This window comes from Lissotriton vulgaris, chromosome 5, assembly GCF_964263255.1.
Source record: "Lissotriton vulgaris chromosome 5, aLisVul1.2, whole genome shotgun sequence".
Taxonomy (NCBI): domain Eukaryota; kingdom Metazoa; phylum Chordata; class Amphibia; order Caudata; family Salamandridae; genus Lissotriton; species Lissotriton vulgaris.
The window spans coordinates 26,814,853-26,840,911 of record NC_141693.1 but is presented as its reverse complement, the minus strand read 5'-3'; the positions used below and the strand labels follow the sequence as shown (position 1 = coordinate 26,840,911).

General features: G+C 45.6%; 1 protein-coding gene across 1 annotated transcript in view; it reads left to right on the top strand.

Annotated features, from left to right (window-relative positions):
• Window positions 1-25,590, top strand: part of LOC147710041 (CLIP-associating protein 1-B-like) — a 115,208-nt gene extending 89,618 nt beyond the window's left edge. The window contains exons 5-6 of the mRNA XM_086919931.1: window positions 9,667-9,764; window positions 25,136-25,590. Of these exons, the coding sequence (XP_086776057.1) occupies window positions 9,667-9,764; window positions 25,136-25,139 (102 nt within the window). The 3' untranslated portion in view covers window positions 25,140-25,590. The remainder of the gene's footprint in view (window positions 1-9,666; window positions 9,765-25,135) is intronic.
• Window positions 25,591-26,059: the final 469 nt, after the last annotated feature.

The following is a 26,059-nucleotide window of genomic DNA, read 5'->3' as shown; positions in this document are numbered from 1 at the left end:
GGGAGAACGATTCCCCAGTGATTGATCAGGCTGAGACAGCTTGGGAGCAATATACAGATTTCAACAGAGGATTCTTTTTCTTCATAGGTCCCGTCCAAAACAGTAAACTAATACGCAGGTTAACAAGAACTCTAGAAGCAGTAGTGAATGAGACTGCATCTGCTCTGGCGAACTTGACAGAGGAGCAGTCTGCGATTAGACTTGTGGTTCTTCAGAACCACCCTGTTCTTGACGTCATCCTGGCAGATAGAGGCGGGGCTTGTAGAGTGATCGGCTCCAGTTGTTGCGTGTTTATTCCTAATAACGTGCCTTCCATGTATGCAGCAATAACATGGCTCCACAAGATAGCTCACGAGATACATCAAAACCCAGGCACATGGACTTGGTCCGGTTGGCTCTGGAGTGTAATATCAGCATGGGGATGGAAAGTGTTGTCGTTCCTAGGAATGATACTGCTTATGATATTCAGTTGCTGTCTCTGTCTGCAATGTGGCCCGGCGATTTGCGGCTTGTGTGCCACTGCCTGTATTCCCCATCCACGTATACAAAAGAAGAAAGACGAACAAATGATGCTGTATGATCAGATATACTGTATCATGAATATAGATGTGTCCTGAAGGGCACAGTAGGGGACAAGGAGGGAATAAGGAAATAGAAATTTTACACGGCCAATGTGTCCCCTGCATGTACCCACGTTCACCCATGCACTTTCCCTCTCATGTCTGTAATAATAATGCATCTGCATTTCCGTCCAACATTAGTATGTCAGTTACCAAACCTGCCACGTTAATTCTGCATTGAGGCCTATGTTGCCAATGTATTTGCATGGTGCACGTTTAAAAGTCGAGAAGAACCCGTTTTGTGGCTCAGCCGAGCCAGGACCCGAATTCAGGCTCCATGTCTCCCAGACACTCTGAAAGTTGCAGTTTAGCTATGTATCCCTGACCTCTCGCATACTTCCTGCTCAGCAGAGAGGGGCCCAGTCCAGCCTGCCAAGACAGTATTTTGCTTACAGTTATCTGCCCTGCTCCACAGAAACACATTCCTGCTTAACGAAGAAGGTAAACAGAATCTGTCCACAGAGATAGAGCTCAGCCTTTCTGTCTCCGTTTAAGTGATCCACAGAGCTCGCATCCATAGAAGGCCCATGGCCCCACGCTATGCACGAAGAAATGTATGCACACACTGGCTCTTAGTGATGAGCAACCTTTGCCCGAGCGACCTTTACTTTAGATAATACATCCTCCAAACTTCAGATACCAGATAATACCAGACGTGCAGGTCGTCCCTACTCTCAAGGTTCCTCTACTAGAATGAAAGTCAGCTCCCCCCTAGCTTCCCCCAGTTACACGTCAATTCCACGTCATGCCCAAGTAGCGCACACAAGTAGGGTAAAGGTTCCAGCTGACTGCACAGACCTCCTCCATGTATCCACCCACCTATGACACACCTATGACTCCTCAAGTGAACCCCCACGTGTACGCCTCTTACACGCCGTTTTGCACGCCCATGTGCTCTTATCTCTCTTTCCTTTTGCTCCGCCTGGAGCGCTACGCCTTCTCTATGCAAGTTAATGTATGTTTAACGTATAAATAATGTACTCTGTGAATAAAGTTCAGATGACGATCCTTCCTGAACCTTAGGGGTGATGGAACCCGATTCTCCCTTAACTCGAGTTACTGAAATAAAGCCCTTCTGAATCGGACACCACGGACTCTGCCTCTCATTATATGCATGACCTTTTGTTTAAGTATAGAAATTCCGACAGGGTAATAATTTTATTTACCACACCGCGACAGGAAACCTACTGTCCAAGCCTCCCGCGCTGGAAGGGCTCCCAGCAGCAGGAGGTCAGACTTGTGTATGTGGCAGCAGCATCCATTTTGTGATGATGTGGCTCTGGTTAATTTTAACCGGGATAAGTCAGGACAAGATGTCTTCTCCCTCTAGAAGGGTGGAATGCTGCCCCCATTGACAGGTCTGGTGAGGGGGTAACATCCTAAAGCGTATGACACCTTACACAACATGTTTAGATAAAGCCAAACCAAAGTTAGCAGTGGACCGCGAGGTCCACAATGCACTTGAGTATATGGTATGGCATTATCATAGAACAGCTATAAGGACATGGTTCCAAAAGCTGCAGACCGGCTCAGCTCATGCTAGAGCACGATCTCACATAAAACTAAGCACTCTGCCTTCAGGATTGTTAAGGCCTGCCATTGGAGTGACTTATAGGTGCATATGTGTCTATATGTAAAGGTAGATATAGGAATACTATATCTTAAGCAAGGGGAGATTACACCACCTTGCCCCAGCTGAGTTATCAGCCAGTTGTGTCAAATTGGAAGGCCAGCCAGGGGTGGCAAAAGATATGCTGCAGCCCCTGGTAGGCCTTGGGTGCACCTATGCCCTGGGCGCCTATGGTGCACTGTACAGGGACTCACAAGAGTGACCCAAATACCAATTGGTTATGTACCTATAGTACATGGTGGTGAATTTAGAGAGAACAGCAGGGCTGTGGGTCTGATTAGCAGGCCCACAGCCACATTAAGTCGAAAACCAGTGAGGCTAAAAGCTAAAAGTGGGGTGACCATAGGAAAGCAGACCCTACTCTCCTACATAACCCCACGCTCAAGACTTTGAACACATCGTAAAAAAACCCTAAACATTCCCAATTCCACATAGCGCGATAAGTAACCCAAATGGGCGTTTTGTTATTAGGGCACCTATTTTTTATCCGTAATACCCATGCCCAGCTCAGGAATTTAGCTACTCCTGTTATGCGATCTCATTAAAGCCAGATTTTAATAGCCTCTGCATTGCCATTGCAGTGCTAGTTCCTAGGGACCGACATACTGGTTTTAGCCACAAGCTACAGGATTTATGGTAGACCGGACAAACAAATAGGGGGTGGTCAATATCTTCTGAATGATCCGGTCAAAATTGGCACTTATCACCAGTTCCTGGTTGCCACTTGCAAGTTAACTTCCGGAGCGGTAGTGTCCCAACTCTGAACTGGTGATAAAGCTTGCGGTCTAATGGCTTTGATATGAGGTCCCAATAGCTTTCCAGGCAGGGTTAGTCTTTTAGCTCTATAAAGTCTCTAGACAGAGTAAGGCTAGTGAGACAGGAGAACTTACGAATTTTAATTAACTCCCAATATGCTGCTCGATAAGATTCTTTTGAGGGAAATTCCACCGATTAAGGGCTCTCCCAGAGATCCCTCATTCCCATGTCAATAAGGAGGGTCTTTATACCACTCAACCATGGGATCCTATGCAGGCAATCCAATCCCCTTACTAGATAAAAGCATTAACACCCTTTCTTCCCGCATTTACACGTTGGATAATATAGTTTAATCTGTGGTTGATATTGTGCAGGAAGATGTCTGTTTTATTTCATGGGCAGAATCAACTGCGTTCCATCATGCAGTTTGCGTGGACTTTGCAAACGTTAAAGGCAGGACGAGTTCCTTGGGACTACATGAATACGTCCTCGTTATTAGCACCTTTTAGTTTAACGGATAAGTAACAGTGAAAAATGCAACATTTTCTATGTTACATATTGAAAAGTTAGAACTGTTACCTTTTTCTGTAGCTGAATATAATTCTGCTGTGTGGCTTATTCATGGGTTGAATACGCTCCCTTTTCAAATTTGAAAATTGCATGAAATATTATGCCATAGGCTGCTATGAACCGTTGGGGATGGCTTATCTCCATGAAGTTTGGTCTCTGCCATTTTTATACAGATGCCTGAGGGAGGGTAAGGAAGTTTATTTGAATGGAGAGGATTGCAAGACAACACCTGACCGTTCATTAGTGTGCAGGAATATTCAGATCCATGGCTCTTGTAACCAAAACGCGCCTAATCTGGCGTGTGTTTTAGAAGGCACACCTACACCTGCAATCATGCCGACATTCACATTTGGAGCAAACAGTAGTTATTTATTATTAAATAATGAAGACTGTTGTGGGATGGTTTCCGGAATTCCTTACGTAGGTACCGTCACTGAGAGGGTAGTTTGTTGTAAACATTTTCTGTTTCCTCCTCACATGGGAAGCTGGATGTTTCCATCTGGCCGTCAATTTCGACCTTAAAAGCAGAGTCCAACAAACTGAGTCGAATCAGAGCTCTATTGTCCCAGAAAGAAGTTGCCCTCACATCTGCTCGTGAAACATTTGTCCTTCACGTGGCCAACACCCGCACAGAAGTTCAGGCCTTATTGAATACGGGGAGTTAATACATACTATCTTTAATGCATCTTCGACCACAGGCCTGGCTCATTTTTTAAAAAGTTTTTAGTGGTGGCCTTGTCACTTCATTCCAAACCATATTTGGTGTGTTCCCGGCATTTTTTCGTTCCATTTTCTCCAGCCTGTATGGTGGATTTCCCTTAATGCTCGCTTTGGTGGCCGGTGTGCTTCTGTTACTTTTTTTATTTAAAAATGGATGCTCTTCCTGTGGCTCACGACGATCTGTCCCGACTATGGTTGCTGCGCAGCCGAATGCTTGATTATTATGGAACGCTGCCCCAGGCGACATTGAGTGCTGCTTATGGATTATCGTTTTGATTTTCCTTTTTTACATGCATTCAGCCTGTCTTTCATTGCCTGAGCTGTGATTTCGACTAGGCCCTGGATTTGTCTCTTCAGTACGGTGTCTCCCAATGCAGATTATGATCAGCTGATGAGCCCCTTAGTTGCTCATGAAATGCTCCGTTCTGGCAGAGGTGATTATGGCCTTTGCAGCGATGCATGGAGTCTTGGGGCATTGGAATACATTTGCAGCGGCGCATGATTTCTTGGCACTCAGTTACATTGAAGTGAACCCGAGTTGTCCTCTGACGGTACTGGAGGCTCCGGTAATTGAAGAACAGGTGTGGTCCTTCCCTCTATTGAATTGGATGGCTGAAATGTTTTCGGACGAGAACAATGACTTCCTATTGGAGGCCGTTGCAACATTTTGCGCATACACGCTGTTGGAGTGAGACCGTGTTAAATTTCGCTTTCTTCCCAGACTAGTGTCAGGAGTTTAATGGCATATTTTTTTTCTTCTGATTTTTCCTTTTAATTTTTGATTAGATCATTGCTAATTAATCGGAGTTTATTCCCGTTTACTCGAATTGTGGCAAATTTGAACTTGACTCTGACTCTAGAACTTGGACTCTGCGTTCCTGATTTGACCCCATTGCTTACACGTGCTCCGATCAAGGGGGGGGGGGGGTGTCGTGGGGTTGACCCGTACATTTAGACGGTGTTAAGTTGGCATGGGCTTGATAGAAGTTTAAACGCCATTTTTACTTTCCTGCTCTGCTTGGCACACGACACACTCTTGCGCTAGTGTTTAGAGAAACATTAAGTATTTTGCTTCACATGTGCATAACTTGTTTTGCTGCATTTCTAGGCTGCTTCGATAGTTTAGTCTGCACAGTATGAGCCGAGATAGTCAAGGTTATCTTAGACACTGAGGTTGTTGTTCGAACTGATCAGCGCACGTTCTAGCCTTAACACATATGCAGTGTGGCCACCTCTGATTTTGCCGCGTTTAATAATGCACTGCGCAGGCATGATCAGATACTTGGAGAACATTTCGTATGCTGCGAGCTCGTGGAGAAACTGATGTGATCCACTCCTGCTACTTACCAGAGGTATTGGGCCGCCTATGTAAGCCTATGAGACCGTCTATTAGTTATAATATAACCTTTTAGCTAGGGAGGGTGAAATCTAGGTGTATATTCAACCTGTTTCCAGTTAGCATTATAACATGCTTTCTCCCTTTGTATTTTATGGAATAGTAACAATGCTGACAACCTTGCTTCTAATAATGTTTACTCGAATTAGCTAAGGTGCTGCGCCTGAGATCACGGCGTTAGAAATAACCATCTCAAACTAGGTAGTGTCCCATTTACTCCTTGTTTTGGACTGATAGGAGAGTGTAACGAAAGAGTGCTCTTGTTTTCCACTTTACCGGAGGTATCCTTAGTCACATGTTCTGGGTTGACTAATCATTGGTGTATTTGCTATAGGACGAGCAACCAATGAGTCACTGATGCTAGTCTGGTAGGGTTTTCTGGGCACTAAGGTGAGTTTTGGCACACCCTGATTCACTAAGGTCCTGGGTCTCTATGCACAGTTCTGTATAGGAACGGAATCCCTGCAACATCGAGATCTGCTATGCAGTGGACAAAAAGCAGCCTCCAGAAGATCTGTGAACCCTTTCCACCAGGGCCTAAGTGGCTACCACTGCATTGTCATGCAGAGTTCCTGTCCTGGCTATGCGCCAGGCGGCTGCATAGGGACCGCTCCATACATTCACAAAGCTCTACTGTCTGGACAGCCAGGTTCACGGAGTGCAGCATTTTGCCTGCTTGGTCTGACAGGACTTCATGGAATGAGCCAATTTACATACCCGCCTCCTAATAGGTACTGCTCTGGTATCTATTTAAAACGCGAGGAGTCTGCGGTGAGCAGTTTATCAGAAGAACACGTTATTTACCTTTGGTAGAACTTTTTCTGGTAGAGCCTAAAACTGGAAATTCCTAACCGAGCCTCCGCTGCCCCTGCTCTGTGAATTGGTTTCTACCCTTCAATCAGATCCCGAGTCTAGGCATCGGAGTCCTGGTTGCTGTTAGGGCTATGCATCTAGGGGCATGGACAGCCTTGAAAGCAACTGATGTCTGCACGTGGACGTGATGCCTATACAGGTCCTGCATGACCTTTCCGGAGCACCATCTACCCGAATCTAGAAGTACTGTTCAAAAGTTTCCAGATGAAAGGTGAGAACTCTGTCGTTAGATAGTCTCTATCAGAAAGAGTTTTACCAAAGTTAAGTCACTTGTTGTTCATATGTAGGTGATCCAATTTGTGATTTTACCTGCAGTGACAGATTTAAAATATTTAATTATCAGGAATTTGTCTTTGAAACAAAATGACAATCCATATTGTGACCAAGGCTACTTGTTAGCAGAGGTATGCGGACTTTATTTATTATGCCACCTGATATTTCACCATCTACACTGCAGCACTTAAATATCAGCGCTGCAGTTGTTGGTGGCAAAATGCCTGTGGGCACAGTGGAGAGGGCAGCAGGAGCACAGGGGGTGTGTAAAAAACAAACAAAAAACCCAGCAATCACTGAGGGACAAACACTGGTGTCCATAGTGTTTGTTTGTCCCAAGGTTAAATGTCTGTAAATCGTTATGCAAAATGCTTTGATTTTGGCGTTCGGTTAAAAGAAGAAAAAACACCTCAGCCCACCAGCCTGAGGCCCTGCACCAATGCAACACACCACCAAACCTCTTGTGCCCTTGCCGATCGCATTGAAGAAAGGGGTCTGTTTGCAATTGGGCTTACAGGAGGGGGCTTCTAACATGGATGGTGTGGGGAGGCCTAGGGAAGGGGGACACTTTATCTTGTGCCAGGTGCAAGGAGGTGTGTCCTGCACTTAGGCCTCCTGCCTGGCTACCCATTGAGAAACACTACGGGACACCCATTGTCAGCTCTTTACAGTCTGCACTGTTTTAGCGCTCAGCCCCCGAGCTATTCTCACACAGCCCAATATGAGCTGCGAAAGAGGTGCTTGTAGGTGGCGAAGACGGGAGCTGCAGCCCAGGAGGAGTCGGCATAAAGGAGCTTCCAGAGCCCTAAAGGTGTCACTTATGTAAATTAGAGGGGCCTTGCACATTCCCCTTCGCCCGGGGCTCCACACATCCTAGCACTGCACACACACGTATGTACTACAAGTATATACAAGGGCTTTTAGTCAGCCCTCTTCATCAATTGGTCTACTGTAGTGCCATTCACATGTTGCCTCTGCCGATCACAGCATGGGACACGATCAGGCCATTTCAGCTATTGCCTTAAATGACTGTCTGCATTCTGCTCTGGCACCTTGTGATTCTCCTTTGCATACTAAATATCTCCCTTCAGTTCCAGGGACTACAAGAGCAGTATGTTGTAACCTGCACACATAGACACTGGTAGCCTTGTAGTATTATTTCAAGTCTTCTTTATTAGTTCCAGTTCAGGGTAGTATCAATCTCAGTTCAGCCATGTACCAGCTCCTACATCTCCTACACCAGCACCACCAGCACCACCAGGAGCAGCCTGCCTGCTGCTCAGCCCATCTCCAACTGTCCCCACTCCTCCACACAGGCACCCGGGCATCCCACGCACCACAGGCACACCAACATCCCACGCACCACAGGCACACCAACATCCCAGGCTTCGCAGTCACATCAACATCCCACGCTTCGCAGTCACACCAACATCCCACGCACCACAGGCACACCAACATCCCACGCTTCGCAGTCACACCAACATTCCGTCGCCATCTCTTTCTGGCTGAGCAGATAGGAGGACCTAGGCAGAGCACATAAAATGTAATACTTGGGATAGAACACAGTATCTAGCTTTACTTAAAAAAAATGTATCTACACGTTCGTTTTGTTCATGAATTGTTTTTGTACGAAGACATGCGACACAAGCACAGCCCTGTGTGTCTAATATATATGTTGCATGTCTCCATACAAATTAATTATATTGAACAATGCTGATTTTACTGAGATAATGACTATTTGCTCTCCTACCACTGCTACCGGGCTCCACTTGTGTCGCATGTCTTCATACAAAAACCATTCATGAACAAAACAAACATTTGCAAAGCCAAACGTTCGGCATTCAAAATCAGACCAATTGGCTTTACCAATGCTGGTGTTAGCATAATATTTCAGAGTGTGCACTCTGCTGTACATTTTCAGGGAATTGCCAGTCACAGAAGAAGAATGTGACAACTGAGAAGGCCTATGGGTGAGTATACTTTATAAGCGTGACTCAAACTCTTTATACATGCGGTTAGGGGTATTTTATTTCTAATATATTTTCACACTTAAATGTCATTGCAGACCCTTTTCAAATAGTTAAACAGGTAGAAGATAGAAAAGAGTTAAAGTTAGGTGTCCCTTTATTTGCTTAAATGACACTTTATATTTGCGATCTCTTCATGTCGGTCGTTGGAAGAAGTTATTGTGACATCACAATTCAAATGTTTTAGGTTACTGCAGTTCAGCCACAATGTAATTTTCTTAATACAGGTAAGCAGTGATGTCACAGCTCGACTGTAGTAAGGAAATCAGTCCTATGTGCATTCTATTTACTGCATTTCTGATCCTGTCGTAAATTATGAATATCTATAGTCTCAATCATTGCTATTTGATGCCTAAACTTCTCATTCAATATCTGTGAGAAAGAGGGGACTGGGTGAAACGAGGGTGTTTTCTTACTGCAGCGAAGAGGAGGTGATCCAGCATGAATGTGATGTTAAAGTTTGAGGTTTGGTCCAAGCATACTGGAAGGCAGCTATTTTTAATGGCACAAGACCAAGATGGTCAAAGACCTCATCTTATAGGTAATGTTTTCCCAGACTGATAGTCTGATTCTGAATATAGGCCCAGTTTCACCTGAACGGTGTGCAGTTTGCAAACACATAGTTTATTGCATTTGCAGAGATGTAACTTGCTGAGCTCAGGTCTTGTCAACTGGAATTGGTTTCCTTTTTTCTTTTGCACAAATCTCTTTTGCTGTAATACTTTGAAGGAGTTGTAGGCTAAAGACCTATTAAAATGTAAAATAATAAATCTCTGAACTTAAATGTTTTTTTATTTTCAGGTCCGTGATGCTGCAATTAGCAGCTTAGTTGAAATGTATCGACATGTTGGTGAACCATTGAGGGCAGATGTTCGCAAAAAAGGATTGCCGCAGTCTCGGTGAGTTTGTTTCTTGTGCCCCTTTTGAAATACGGGCTATTAATGCATTTTTTCAATGGTGTTCACAACAAGCTATCTGGCCTTTCATCTTTCTGCATTACTATTGCTGCGGATTCGCCCTGAAACATTTGCTTCTAATGAGGAAGAACTATATGCATTCTAGAGATCATTAGATTATATCTCGATTATTGCTTAGAACACACTCAACCCAAATGAGGCTTCTTTGTGCTGAACAAATTCAGTCCAACATCTTGTCGCTTTAAAGAATGCACTCGCTGTGTTAAAATCTAGGTTTCCAAAGCCTATGCAATGTTTTGGTCTCACTCCGTAGTCCAGTGGGATACAATTCAAGAGTACAGCAACACCTCAAAGGGGAATGCCAATGTTCTGGGCTGCAAAAACTGAGGAACACTTAACAGGTCAGGATCTGCTGAGAACAGCTACAAACTGGTTCATAGCGCTGCAATTATGCTGCTAGGAAACATCGCAATGGCAAACTGTTGCACTTTGTGAAACGACACAAGGAACGTGAAACCTAACTCTTCAATGCAAGTGAAGTTATTGAAGATGGGATAACACAGGGGTAATGTGGACTTGGGCCTGGAGATGCATGCTGCTCTGTGGAAGTGTAGGTAGTCTTTTCCTAAATACATGGAGCCGGTAGATACAAGTTTTCACCATTGTGCTCACTTGAGGATTGTGAGCAATTGGGTTGTTGAATGAATGGGGCGTGAGCCCTGGCCAGTCGGCAACCACAATCCTTGTGGGGGGGGGGGGGCCACAAGCCAACCCAGAATTAATCTGTGCTCAACCCTCTGGTAACCTGGCAGAAAGCAGTCAGGCTTAATTTAGAGACAATGTGTGAAGTATTTGTGCAACACTACAGATAGTAATGAAGTGAAAAACACCACACAGAAAAGGATCCCATACTAAGTTAGAAATGTATTACTTTAAAATAAAAAGAATACAAGACCAAAATGACAAAAATCCAATCAGTAGAACCGCAGATATAAAATTATAAAGCTTTTAGTTAAAATAGCGCACAAAGTACCAACTGTGGAAATGTGATCGTGCCGGAACAGGACAAAGTAACAAGTTCAGTCCAACAGCGATGGAGTTCGGGCTGGCTTCAGGGACCTGGTTAGGCCCACTGAACAGAGTACCTTAAATCCTGGTTTGCAGAGTGTCACAAGGATCCGTGTCAAAGAGGCGTCCCGCAGCTAAAGCAATGCGGCAAGACTGCAATGCGATGGCCTGATTTGTTGGCGAGGATTCCGTAGATGGGGCTTGTGATGTGAAGTCTGGTGTTGAGGGTATGGCATGCATTCTGGGCGATGCGTCAGCTCAGAAGAGCTGCAAGGCTTTGTGCAGTGACTGTTTCTATGGGATTGCGACGTGGGTCTTTGCGATGGGTCCAATCCACACAGCAGTGACAGTTCTGCTCGGGTTGCACTGCGCAGCATAAGAGATGCATCGGTTCTGCTGGATCCACAGACAAAGCACCGTAAACCCACATCCAAGGGTCTAGGACTGGAGTGGCACCACTTAGCAGGGTAGACTCGTAGATGGCAGAGTGCAGGTACAAGGTTGTTGGAAGCCTGCTTTGCCCCCGCGGCTTCAGCCGAGTAGCCCTTGGAGTCACTCTGGATTCAAGAGATTCAGGCCCAGTCCTTCTCGCCCAAACAAGAGGACAGCAGGTAGCAGAGCAGGTAGCACAGATGTGCAGCTGTCCTTCAGGGCATCAGTTCAGCAGAGTTGCAGCAGAGTTGCAGTCCTTTCAGCAGCACAGGCGTTTTTCTGGCAGAGTATACCAGAGTCCAGGAGTATACTTAAAGGTTGGTGTCTGAAGTTCAGTATTCATATCCAGTTATGCATTTGGAGTGAGGAGAAGCTTCTAGAAGCTTGGCTTTGAAATGCATATGTGCTGTGTTCCTGCCTCTGGCAACTGACAAACTACAGGGGGTACCTAGCCATTTGTGTGAAGACCAGTTTAAGTGGGCTGGGTCCAGCTCCTCCCTCCCACCCTGCCGCTGATGGCCCATCCAGTCAAACCAAGGCCCCCCATTGTGTATGGCTGTCTAGGAAGAATACCCAAAGCACAACCATCAACTACACCCAGTCATGTGACCCAGAGGCTGTGTCTGCAGGAATTAAAATTGGTATTCAAAATCAGACTTCCCCATAAGTTAGGATTTTTCATTACAATTCCTAAAACACCCAATGTTAATTGTTACCCGCTCCCTTTTTTGAAATATTTGCCAATTAAATGCAATAAGGTAACTCCAATGTTATCCCAGGCGAGAGGTAGGCCGTGGACTAGTGGAAAACGAATGTAAGCATTTTTTACTGCCAGGACATGTAAAGCTTAAAATTGCAAGTTCAACTTTTTAAATGCACTGTACTGTTCCCTCTGGGCTGTCCTGGGCCTACTCAATAGGTGACTTGCATGTATTAAAAGGAAGGTTTGGGCCTGGCAAAAGGTTTATTCTGCTAGGTCGAAATGACAGTTTAAAACTGCACACGCCCAGACTGCAATGGTCAGACTCCTGTATAAAGTACTACTTGGGTAGCACAATCAGAGCTGCAGGCTCACTAGCAGTATTTGATTTGTAGACCCCTGGCACAGGTAGTGCCACTTTACTAGGGACTTACAAGTAAATTAAATATGGCAATCTATATAAGCCAATTCTACAATGTTTTAAGGAGCGAGCAGAAGCACTTTAGCACTGGTCAGCAGTGGTAAAGTGTGCAGAGTCCTAGGGCCGACAAAAACAGGAAGTCTGGAGGCAAACAGGGGTCTAATCACGCCAAGGATGCCTGGTCTAACAGGTAATAAGGCAAAATTGGTCATCATTAGAATACCCCTAGCTTCCACACCAACCTGGAGGGTGATGTCGTAGGCCTAGTTATTGATGAATTGGGCTAGCAGTTGGGGGTCCTCAGGGACTTATTCCTAAATATGAGGAGTTCATTTTTTAAATGTGTTGAATTTGAGTAAGTTCAAAAACGGCACAAGATCTCAGAGAGGGCAGTTGAACAATACATTGCATCAGAATGCAGCAACAAATGTTGGCGTATGAAGAAAAGTGCAATCCGTGCTTCAGTCTTGATGGGGAATTGGTGAATGGTGCATCTATCCTCTCAATGTCACTTCTATAAGAAAGAACATTTAGTTTTACAGTCCTTTATTTGTAACAAAATAAATGCCAGGACCCATGTAATGTGGTCACTGCAGCATGCACCACCCTTTGCCCCTACCAGTGCTGTCAGTGGCAATCCCAACACAATTACTAATCATCACACTCGTACAAGTATGACAGTTCAAGCTATTCCAGCCCCCCAAAGGGATAAGAATTGCTTAGGTGGAATGTATTTATCATTTTTTATTGTATTTTGAATTAATAACTGTTTTTGTGATCTCTGAATTAGACAAATAGTGGTGGCATACTCTGATAAGTGCCAGTGTTGACAATTAAGTGCCTGGAAGCACCCGATCCCTTAGGCTGGGAATAACTGGAGGGGCATTGACAAGGTAATAAGAGTAAGCATAGTTAGCTCCACTATCCTGGTTTTGCACCTCATAGGAGGGTGGAAGTCTGCTTCCGATCGGGCAGCAAGATGGCGGCTGAGTGAGCTCGGCCGGAGGTGGTCTTTCCCCAGAGATGGAAGCAATGGACTAATATACCTCAAATAACGGACCCGAATGGAGTTCTATCCCCACAACATTACCCCCATAACAGTGCAGAACTTACTTGAGATCCAGCGGGTAATCGTCGTACTTGCAAGGGTCACAAAGTGGCTCATTGCTGGATACTGTGGATTGGAGGCGGTGCTGGCTCGGGTGCAGGGCGCTGGAAAGCAGCCAAAGGTAATCCTGATCAACTCTCAGGAGATGGCTCCAAAAACGGGGACGAAGGGCAAAGGAGGGCCGGTGCAGCCTGCAGCGGCAGAATCTCCAAGGCAGACCTCATCTGAGAACCCGGCAGAATCGGATGTGATTCCTGCCATACAGGGTCAAAGGCAGCAGCGCCTGCGGACGGAGAACGCCCAGGACGGGAAGGGGAGGGTGCTGGAGCGCAGCCCCAGCAGCTAAGAACCGCTACTATTGTCGATCTGTTATGGTGCACTGCAGCGAAGGATCAGCCATGTACCAACAAGGAGGAGGCTGCCAAAGGACAGAAAATCACTGGTAAGCCACCGCTGGGGGCTGGGGAAATACAGGAATCTGGCCCCACACAGATAACTACCTTACAGTTGTTACAGGCACAAGCTGCAACCCCTATAAACGTTTCAAACTCTGTGGATGTGTGCACTGATGCCCTAGGAGCCTCTAAGGGTACTCGCTCTGTTGATACAAGTAATGAAACAGGGTTACAGCAGGAGGAAAGCTTGGGACTCCTGGCAACCCCAGATGTAGGGGTGAAAGAAGGTTAAAAGGCCTCCTACATCACATAAGGAGAGAGATGCAGACTTCGAGACAAATGATTTTTAATCACTCTTCGTTGCTACATGGTCTGGATTAGGCTCAGGACAGGGGTCTAATACAGAGTCAAGTGAGGACGACAGCTTTTCAGGAGCAGAAATGGAAGGGAAGGGCAGAGATAGAATCACCCCTAATAGGAAAGTACATCTCCGGTCAGGGAAAACTGGCAATTTTAAACATGTTGACTCCAGACGGGTGCTTACCTTGGAAGATCAACAGGGGGGCGCCCGGAACCTGCCTTATACGGTAGAGGGGCAGACAGGGTCTCCAGCACAATCTCCGATGTTAGAATCCATCCTGCAGTGTGTTATGGCGCATAGGAAAGAAGCTAGTCTGGAAAGTAAGCGCTCTCAGAAATTGCAGGGGGCAATTAGGAGAACCTGCAATGACATAGTGGATCGGATGACAGAATTGGAAACCAGGACGGCCGCACTGGAAGAGGATGTGGTAGGCGCAAGAGGTCAAGTTAATGCACATGAGGAGCAGCTTACTGACATTCAGTGGAAACTTGAGGAAGGGGAAAATCTCCAGAGAAGGAACAATCTACGCTTTTTGGGAATTCCGGAGGGCAAAGAAGGGTCCGATTCACGAATCTTCATGGTCCAGCTTCTGGAAAAATCTTTTCCAGATCTGGCAGGGTGGAACTGGGCTCAAGAAATACAGAGAGCACACCGAATTCCCTTTAACATTTGACAGCCCGTTCGCCCAGATGCTAAACCTAGAGCTCTTCTAGTGTATATTGGGAATTTTTTGTTGAGACAGAATATATTTGAAAAGGCTAGACCAGAATCGCAAAGGGCAGGTGAAGGGTTTTCCTTCTTTACTCGGCCGGATTTCTGCCATGTCACGGTGGAACAAAGATGGCGATTGCAGCAAATGATTTCTCAGTTTCAGGAGAAGGGCGCATAAGCCTTTCTTTTAAACCCGGCCCGCTGAAAGTCATCTGGAACGACCAACCTGTTTTTTTGTATCGGAAATCAAGGCCAAGGAGTTTTTGAATATAGGGGGGTGAATGTCTGCTAAGTTTTCTTTGCATAGATCTCCGCTTATATTTTTTTCTCTGATCACGATTGGACTAATGGACTGAACGGTCAGAATAAGACAGTATGGACAGAATGCGGAAAATGTCTAGAAAATGAGAATACATTTTGGTTATCTATTTTTTTGGGTTGGGGGTGGGGTGAAGATTCGGGTTCTGGGATGCTAGCAAAGTATTTAGAAATAGAGAGATGCACGGTATGCACAGTTGGCCATCACTGGGGAAGGGTAGGCGCCACCGCTCATCACATACAGACCTAGAGGGATCTGATGCCCTATGAAGCGGGGTAGGGGGTTGGGAGAGGGTCACTGAGGGAATGGGGGTGAAGGGAAGGGAAGGGATGGGGGTTAGGAGAATTGAGAGGGGGGAAAAACTGAAAATCCAGGAAAGCAAGCTTGATGGGCAGCAGAAAAGATGTATTAAGGGCAGAAGCTACATTGGAAGGAGGGTAAGAAACTGAAGGTACAACTTGGAAAGAGGGGAAGCTGTAAAAATGGGTAGACTAACAATACCTACTCTCAATGTCGGGGGCTAAATGACAGGGGAAAAAGGAATAGGGTTGGGCAAATTCTTCGAGCACTAAGGGCGGATATTATGTCAGCAGGAGACCCATATTCCTTGGCAGAAAAGAGGGCTCAATTTTATACCTGGGTACTCCCAAGTTGTTTGCTCCTACCAAACTACTAACACCAGTGGCGTTGCGATACATGTCTCCTCTCGACTTTTACCTATTAATCGAGTAAAGGCATTGTTTTTATACCCAATAACTGTACTATATGCATGAGACTGAAGTCCTCATCTTAGGGACTTTCCCTTCCGCCTGGGACGACTCTTGGTGGCCAGCGACCCTAGGAAAAGCACCCATCCCAACGGACCACGCACGGGACCTGGGCGTCATCCTGGACTCCTCACTCTAGATGACCAGACAAGTCAACGCCGTTTCATCATCATGCTTCAACATTCTTCGCATGCTCAAAAAAACATTTTGCTGGATCCCAATCGAAACTAGAAAAACGGTCACCCACGCACTGGTTACAAGCCGCCTGGACTACGGAAACACCCTGTACGCCGGTACCACCGCAAAACTTCAGAAAAAACTCCAACGCATCCAAAACGCTTCAGCCAGACTCATACTAGACATCCCGCGCAAAGACCACATTTCCGGTCACCTGAAAGACCTCCACTGGCTCCCCGTCAATAAGAGGATAACGTTCCGCCTCCTCACCCACGCACACAAAGCCCTCTACGAACTTGGACCCGAATGCCTCAACTCGCGACTATCCTTCTACACCCCCTCCCGCCAGCTACGTTCTTCCAACCAAGCCCTCGCTGCTGTTCCACGCATCAACAAAACCACCATGGGAGGAAGATCCTTCTCCTACCTAGCGGCTAAGACCTGGAACTCCATTCCCATTCACCTCCGCCTTACCCAAAACCACCTAGCCTTCAGAAAACAGCCTAAAACCTGGATATTCGACAAGTAATTCTCCACCCTTCTACAAGCGCCTTGAGACCCTCTGGGTATGTAGTGCGCTATATAAATCAATTGACTTGACTTGACTATACAGCTCCAATTTTGATGACGCTGAACTATGGGTAAAGTTGGAGATGGAATTAGTATCTTGGCCGACACCTATAATTATATGTGGGGATTTTAATATTCATATAGATACAGGGGAGTGAGGTAGGGTTGGGTATTCATGTAGGAAACCGCAGGTTTTTAAAGCACTCAGAGCTCTTACAGAAAGCCATGGGTTGGTCGACATGTGGGCATGTAAAAAAAAAGTGGGGATCCAGGGTTTACGTATTTTTCATGCCCACATAGAAAATATGCTAGACTGGACTATTTCTTGGTTCCACCGTCCCTTTTGGAAGGAGCGCAGATTAAAAAGCTCACCAAAATCGTATCGGATCATGACCCACTGATAATGAGTATAGAGGCCCCGGAGGGCTTGACCTTGGTGAGGCTTTTGATACCGTTAACCATCAGATCTTAATTCAAAGGCTTCACAACCTAGGTATCTCCGGAACTGCGCTGGCGTGGCTCCAGTCGTTCCTTGAGAATGGGTCCTTTCAAGTATTTCACAACTAGGCGATCTCCAAAAAAACTCCTCTCTGCTGTGGAGTTCCCCAGGGCTCCTCCTTGAGCCCTACTCTTTTTAACGCTTATACTTGCACTCTAGCATTGATTTACAGCTGGTCTCTGAGGCGGAAAGCCGGAGACATAGGTGTTTGTTCTTTTTAAAACTGCTTTTAATATTGCTCTGCTACCTATCATATGGTGTGCACATCGGCACTTTGCACTTACTTGCCCGGGGATCATCTTCCCTTCAGCCGATTAGACGCTGATTAGGGAAACGATATTGCCGCCACACTGGAACGAGGCTGGGGGTTGCAGGTCTAGTTGTCTTTGCTCCCACGCCCTCCATAGCATAAAATGGGTCCACCTACACGGCCGCGCACGCGCCGAAAGCGCGCCCCGTCTGCGCCCGTCCGCGACCAGACCGCGGCCGGGCCAGTTATGCTGTTGGGCATACTAACCGTGTAAGAATCAGCTACAGTCGCAGGGGAACTATATGCCGAGACGCCTGCGGGCATTTGTTTGCGCTATATTAAATGTTAAAAAATAAATAAATAAATAAATACGACCCCTGGGCTGTTCTCACGACCGGGTTAACCTGCTGGAATCACGAAATGCTGACATTCTCTGTGAGAATTGCGGCTTTTCCTCAAATATTCTTATGGATTTTAATACGATATTATCCTCCCCACCCCTACGGGGCCCCAAACTGACTATTTCCATTAAGATTGCACTAATAAATTGTAGGTCTTTGGTCAAGCACTCTTTGGATATCCAGCAATCCCTTCTGGATAATGACTGGGATTTAATGTTTCTGACCGAGACCTGGCTCAATGAGAGACTAACCCCGCCATCACTTTGGCAATTCCTGATGGCTTCAAAATTATTTGTGCTAACCGACAGAGCGGCAAAAAGGGGGGCGGACTGGCCATTATTCTTAAAAATAAATGGACAATAACCTCCCCGCACTTTGATCCTATTGATAGCATTGAAGGGCTTCCTTTTTGGATTAAACTATCGGCATCAGTATCATTTTCGGGCCTTCTGCTTTATCATTCTCCCAATTCTAATCCTTCTCATCTCCCGGCACTATTAGACTATATAACTCAGTCATGCTCCCGCTATGTTAACTTCACGGTCCTCGGGGACTGTAATCTACATGTTGAGGACCTTGAATGTCCGATAAGCACGAATTTCATATCTACTCTGGCTGCTTGTAAACTGCCTCAGCTAGTTGTTCATTCCACCCATAGAGCTGGACACACATTAGATTTGATATGCTCCAACCTTCCTGACATCCTGATTGGTGACCCTATACCTGTGATATGGTCGGACCTCTTTCTTATTCCCTTTTCTATTCTCCTGACCCGTATTGATAGACCTTCCTCGCTCCCGAGGAAATCGGGCAGAAATTGGAGTAACATTTCCCAGACTTCTCTTGAGGAGTATCTTAAAGATAGTTGTCCCACCCTTGCTGAAGATTTGGACTCTCGAATCTCTAACCTCAATGAGTGGGTCAAAAAGGCAATTGACTCACTGGCTCCCCTTAAACCGATAAAAACTTTTAGGGCATCACCCGCAGCCCCATGGTATTCGGACGAACTGCGACAAAAGAGATCCGCTTGCAAAATCCTGGAAAGACGCTGGAGATCTGGGTACTCTATGGAGAGTAAATTAGTTTACCGTAAAGCTCTTAAAGAGTACCGGAATCTGATTGCCAAATACAAAAGAGGTTTTTTAGCTGAGAAGATTGATAAAGCCAATAATGCTCCACGTGAAATCTTTTCGATTGTCAAATCATTTACAGACCCCCAAGCTTTGACCAGACAGCAGCCTGTGTCTCAAGAACTTTGCACTCAGCTCTCCGAATTCTTTGAGGATAAGATCGCTCAGATTTACGCTTCCTTTCCCACTAGTGATAGTAACGACTCCCCTTTGGTGCAGATGAAATCCAACTATCAAGGCCCAGTTCTTTCAGAATTTACAGAAATATCTGAAGACTTTTCTCTTCGGGAATTACTAAAATGCAGGTCAGGATCTCCGGGCGACCCCTGGCCTGCAAAGCAATATAAAGCGTTAGCATCTTTCCTCAATCCATTTCTCAAGCCTATATGGAATTCTTCTTTAAGCACAGGCGTCTACCCGGAAGCATGGAAACGTGCCTTTTTAGTCCCCATTTAAAAAAAAATCAATGCGGACCCAGAAAACCCGGCCAATTATAGGCCGATATCACTTCTACCTGTGCCGGCCAAGATTCTGGAGAAATTTGCCCATCAGCAAATTGCCAGTTTCATTGAAGATCATGGGCTTCATCATGATTCCCAACATGGTTTTCGTAGAGGCTACAGCACAGTCAACCCTCATTGAGATGGCGGACTCAGTCCGATGGACACTGGACCGGGGCTCTAGGGCGGTGTTGGTGCTGCTGGATTTATCAGCAGCATTCGACACAGTCTCTCATCCCATACTGCTGGAAAGACTGAGGGCTATAGGAATTCAGGATAAGGTCCTTAATGGATCAGTTCATTTATGTCAAACCGTCAGCAACAGGTCCACACCCCTCCCTTTGCTTCTACAGCTAGGCCATTGAAATGGGGTGTCACTCAAGGCTCCTCATTAAGCCCCCTTTTATTTAATGTGTATTTTTCTCCTCTAGCAGATATGATTTCTCGGTCAGGCATTAAAACAACGTCTTATGCCGACGATATTCAGTTGCTCTTCACTTTTGGGGAGCCTTCCCTTTCTACTTTTGATCCCCTTAAAACCTGCCTCCGAGAGATCGCCAGATGGATGGATCTTAATTTTTTAAAATTGAACGCAGGTAAAACAGAAGTACTTTTTTTCAACCAGCCGTCCCCACTTAATTCTACTTTATGGTGGCCACAAGATCTGAGCCAAGCCCCTACCCCCAAGGACTCCGTCAGAAACCTTGGAGTCCGCTGGGACCATCAATTATCATTTGAGTGTCAGGTCCAATCAGTTTCAGCAGCCTGTTTCTCTAAGATTAAAATCCTGAAAAAACTCAAACTATTTGCCCCCTGCTAACAGGAAAACGATAGTCCATGCGTTAATAATCTCTCACCTGGACTATGCCAATGGACTCTACCTAGGTTTATCCACTGGCCTTTGCCTTAAACTCCAAAGGGTACAAAACGCCGCTGCTCGCTTGATTGGGGGCCTCCCATGTAGGATGCAAATTTCCCCCTATCTACGTGAATTGCACTGGCTACCCGTGAGCAAACGCATTGAGTTTAAAGCAATGACACTAGCGTATCGCACCACTCAGGGCAATGGGTCTGCCCACCTCAGATCCATTCTCCGCCCCTACTGCAATGCGAGAGCCCTTCGCTCCAACACCCAATCCTTATTGGCTACTCCCAGATTCAAAAAAGCTCGTTCAGGAGGCAAAACCTTTGAACTACGTGCTGCCCAAAGATGGAACAAATTGCTGCTTGACTTGCGCATGTGCAAGACGGAACCTGAATTCCGACGTGCTCTAAACTTTCCTATTCTGCCTGTAATTCTATGCCTTGAGAGATCTTTGTTAAATCAATTAGCGCCAGGACACCCCGTTGGGGTAGCTGCGCGCTTTATAAAAGACACAATAATAATAATAATAGCAGAAGCAGTTCTTCCTTTTGGAATCCACATTATTACGTATGCGGACGACACACAACTAGTGATTGGACTTAACAAATCAGAGAGTAACCTCCTGGTCCTTACAAGTGTCTCCAAGAGATAGCCTCTTGGATGAGGGACTCCTTCCTGAAACTTAATGGGGACAAGAGCGAAATCATGGTCCTGGGGAATCGCTCTCCACTCAATATGAGAGAAATTTGGCCTATTGTCTTAGGTCCTGCCCCCACGCCCAAAACCCAGCTGAAAAGTCTGGGGGTCTGGTTGGACCAAGACTTGTCCTTCAAGCCACAAGCTAGGAAGACAGCCGCCACATGTTTTGGCATCTTTCAAAGTGCACGCAAAATTCTTCCCATCTTACCGGGGCTAGAAAGGTCATGGTCCAGGCCCTTGTCCTGTCCAGGTTGGACTATGCAAATGTGCTTTACCTAGGGACCCCTCTGGCCACCATTGCCAGGCTACAAACCACCCAGAATCGGGCTGCCTGACTATTGCTCAATATTCCTAAAATGCAATCAGCCAGACCAGCTCTGAAGGCCCTCCATTGGCTCCCTATTCCAGAAAGAATCAAATTAAAATCATTATGCATTGCCCACAAATCCTTTCACAACCTAGGCCCCCCTATCCTTAAGGACCTCATTCAGCAGTATGAGCCCAACAGAACCCTCCGTTCCAAATCTCTAAATCTGGCATCCATTCTTAAAATCAAAAAAGCCAGAAGCGGAGGCCAGCAATTCTCCCTAAATGCCGCTAAACTTTGGAACTACCTTCCACACCTTCTTCGGGCCGAATCTAACCATCTCTCCTTCCGTAGATCTCTCAGGACGTGGCTGTTCCCCTAAATTCCGCATGATCACCTGCCCTGGTCACTACAAAGCGCTGGGATGCCTTTGGGTAGAAATGCACTATCGGGGCTCGACAAATCCACTCGACCGCTCGCATTTGCGAGGTAAATTTTATGAGGTCGAGCTATCTTTAGGTCCTACTCGCCCTTTCTGGCGAGTAGGAAAACAAACTAACTTTTATCCTCCATCTTTGAAAATGGAGCAAATGTGACAAGATTACAAGATTTAAAGGCCTTTTTATTGCTCACAAAGCAAATGAGCAATAAAGATGCCTTTAAATCTTGTTATCTTTTCACATTTGCTCCGCTTTTAGAGACGGAGGTCAAGTAGGTTACTGTTGGTTCGAGCTGTTTTTTTAAAGTAGTAGACCTGCAGGACTTCATCTTGTAGCCGATGGGTGCTGCTGCAGCGATGTCTGGGGTCTATGCGGGGTGGGCCAGGTTTCTGTGATGAGGTATAAGGTTGTGATTAGAAGACACACCAAGATTTGCTTTCGAAGCGTTAGTACCTTTCTTAGGTAATTCATTTTGAATAAACTCTCCTTTTAAGAGATTTGTAAAACATTAAAGAAAAAAGATAAAGGGCAATTTTATTGCGTATCCTTGTTGGCCCTGATTCTGATTCATGATGATTGTTGCTGAGGCTGCTGTTGCAATGACGATGGATCTTCGTTAGTCATGAATATAGGTTTATTTAACTCGAATACATGTCACAGGTAAAGCCCCACCAGGAGCATCGACCTTGCTGATCAGCCCATCCACGCCAACTGAACTCATCCAAACATAAACATTCTAATGAGCTCGCAAGCAGCAGGTAAGGGAACATCAATGAACATCAATGGGGAAGATGCATTATACTTCACAATAGATTACAACAGCTGCCCCATCTACCAATCACACAATCACGGAACAACAGTATGTCTTGCTAGACATTCTGCAACAATACAGAGACGCTTTAGACTTCGAGAATAACACATGCTACAAGATACTGTTCGTGTAGTGATGTGATCTGTAAAAAGGATCAATATAGCCTATGGTGAATCTATCTAATGGCGCCACTGTCAGTGTCTGAATTCAATGTGCTTATGGTCGAAAGAGGCGGCAGCTGATCCTCTGAATGTTGTAAGCACTGGTTCCTGATTGATCTGCTCTCCCCTATGTGTGTTGTGTAAGCCTCTTGGTATGTCTGTATGTGCCAGTGCTTTGGCTTCTGAGTATGTTTGTGTGTTTTTTTCCCTCTTTTTGCAAACTGGATAGCTACATTTTTTGCATGTTTATCCTTTCTAATATGCAATACATTGAAGACGTACAAATGGTGCAGAGTTGCTGCTATCGACATATTAGGCAGAATTGCTGAATAGATCTCCATTCGGCTCAGACTTCCATTCCTTTCTTGTCTGCATTCACTTGCAAACATTGGTCACAGTTGGATCTAGGCACCAATATATTCAAGGAAGGCAACCCATGTGGTCTCTGCAAATTTAAATTACTAATGTGGTTATTTGATTAGATTAGATCTAAAAGGTAAACAAATTGATCATTGTAGATTTGTTTGAGGTATGTATTTAATACCAAAACACTGTACTTGGAAATAATCAACAGTAGCTCCCAAAGCTTTTGGTGGTTTCAGCTGTCCATAGGTGCCAAGACAATAAATATCAAAACTCATCAATATAGAAAGTTAATCTAGTCAATGCAGAAGATATAAACCACATATAGTTTTAATTCCTAATCAACAAATTATAAACAGTAAACAAACTATTTCAAACTTATGCTCTGAAAAAGTAAATACAAGGGCCCTCATTTATGAAGAGCTTGCGCCGTCAATGCGTCAAAAATAATGACGCATCGTCGGCGCAACTCATGCGCCATATTAATGAAGTGACGCATCTCCGACGATGCGTCACTATTAGACCTTTGCATCGGAAACACCACTGCGTCAAAATGCTCTGCGACACGTAAGTATTTATTAATTTATGCAAGGTGGGCGTTACCCCGGAAAAACCCGCGCAAATGTGACTCATCCACATTTATGACTTTTCACACTTTTGACGCATCCGTAGCTGAAATGGCGCAGCGTCGCGGTTGCGTCAGAATTGGTGCGCCTGCAAAACGGACGCTCAGGAAATGACGCATCGGCACATATAAAGAGGAGAGGCCAGAGTGGACATTGCTGCAGCTATCCCCACACCATGGAGGTGATAATGCTGCGACTGGCTGCCAGACGGAGATGACTTGCACCAGGAATCCAACCACACCCCCCACACCACAAAATCAACCCCCCCCCGCCCCCCCAAAGGCAACGCCGGAGAAAGGAGCGATTATTCCGTCCAAGGAGCGTCCTGAGAGGCCTCAGGGATGAGGAGGTCATAAGTCTATTTCGCCTCAAGAAGCAGACCATAGAACATCTACTACGACTCATTGGGCCACGGCTAGAGGTAACAACCAACAGGCCTACCAACATACCGCCACAGGCAAAGCTCCTGGCTGTGTTGCATATGCTAGCGTCGGGCTCCTTCCAAACAACAGTTGCCAAAGTGTCAGGAATATCCCAGCCAGCTTTCTCATCATTCCTGCCAACTGTCCTGGATGCCATCATCCATCTGACACCCCGCTACCACAGTTTCCCCAGCAACCCAGAACAGCAGATGGAGATCAAGCAAGGATTCTATGACATAGGAGGCTTACCCCATGTGCTGGGTGCCATCGACTGCACACATGTGCAATTAGTACCTCCGGCAGCAACTGCACATTTGTACATTAATCGTAAACATACTTATTCCATCAATGTACAGGCCATTGTGGATCACCGTGGACTATTTACAAATGCGCTGGCAAAAGACCCTGGCAGTGTACATGATGCCTTCATATTCCGGAACTGCATCATAAATGACTGCTTCAAGAATGGCCAGTATGGCAATGGCCTACTTGTAGGTAAGCAAAAGAGTATGATACAATGCACCATCCATGCTGCCATACTGGTAATATGGCACCAATGACCCTTTAATGAGGTCATGGATGGAATAATGTAGTACTAGTATATAGATATACATAAATATAAGTCATGTTGAGCTATATAGGGAGTCAATGCATGTCCTTCCAAATATGTGTCCATTTACAAGCATAAATGTGTTAAAGGTGTCTTGCATGTGAGTCACTGGGTGTGTTGTCTGCAACATCCATGCCCAATGGACACCGCCATATGAAATATTGCCCACAACATGTGGCCTGTAGTTTACCAGAACCATTACAAACATTTCATTGTACCTTCTCATTTATTCCATTACAGCTGACCAGGGATATGGCATCCAGCCGTGGGTCATGACACCTTACGGAAACCCACAGTCGCCACAGGAAGTAGCGTACAACCAGGCACATTGCAGGACAAGGAACATTGTTGAACGAACATTTGGTCTGCTGAAAGCCAGGTTTAGGCGCTTGGACAAAGCTGGTGGACGTATGTTGTATTCACCGCAGACAGTGTGCAAAATAATATTGGCATGTGCAAAACTGGACAACATATGTGTGCTGACAAAAGTCCCCTGGGATGAGGAACCTGAATTAAATCCGCAAATGCCGGAGGATGACCAGGAGGATGGCCATGCTCCAGCAAACCGCACAGCAGCAGGCATCCGCAGACGTGCCAACATAGTGCGTAATTTCTTTTAATAATGTGAAAAATAACATTATCATTATGCATCTTGATTTTTGTTCACACAAATAAAAATACATCATCCAACCTTTTCTAGCTTGTGCATGATTATTTTTTCAAAAATTTACACTGCAAGTTGCATGACAATCTCATATGTGGAGTATATACATGACATTGACTCATGTCTGGAGGCTGACATCAGACATACATCAGGCCACACATCCATTTACATTGTACTGCCTTGCAATTTCACCTGCAATGGCCACACTCACCAGTGTCTGGCTAACACAGGTACCCTGGCACCATAGTGCATGTGTGTCTGTGTGCAGGGTATGAATGCACATGTGTATGAAGGTGACCTTTCCTGTACAAAAATATACCTCAATGCAACACAGCAACCAGAGTGCAGGTAGGCAGGCCAGCCATTGTGCGTCAGCGCACATGAAAAGCACAGGAATCTCCCGTATCTTATAGATACAGCACCTTCCCGCCCTATTTGCTTGCTGTAGGGAAGTGCAGCGGGAATGCATGCTGTAATTTTCCACGCCAAAACATTAAAAA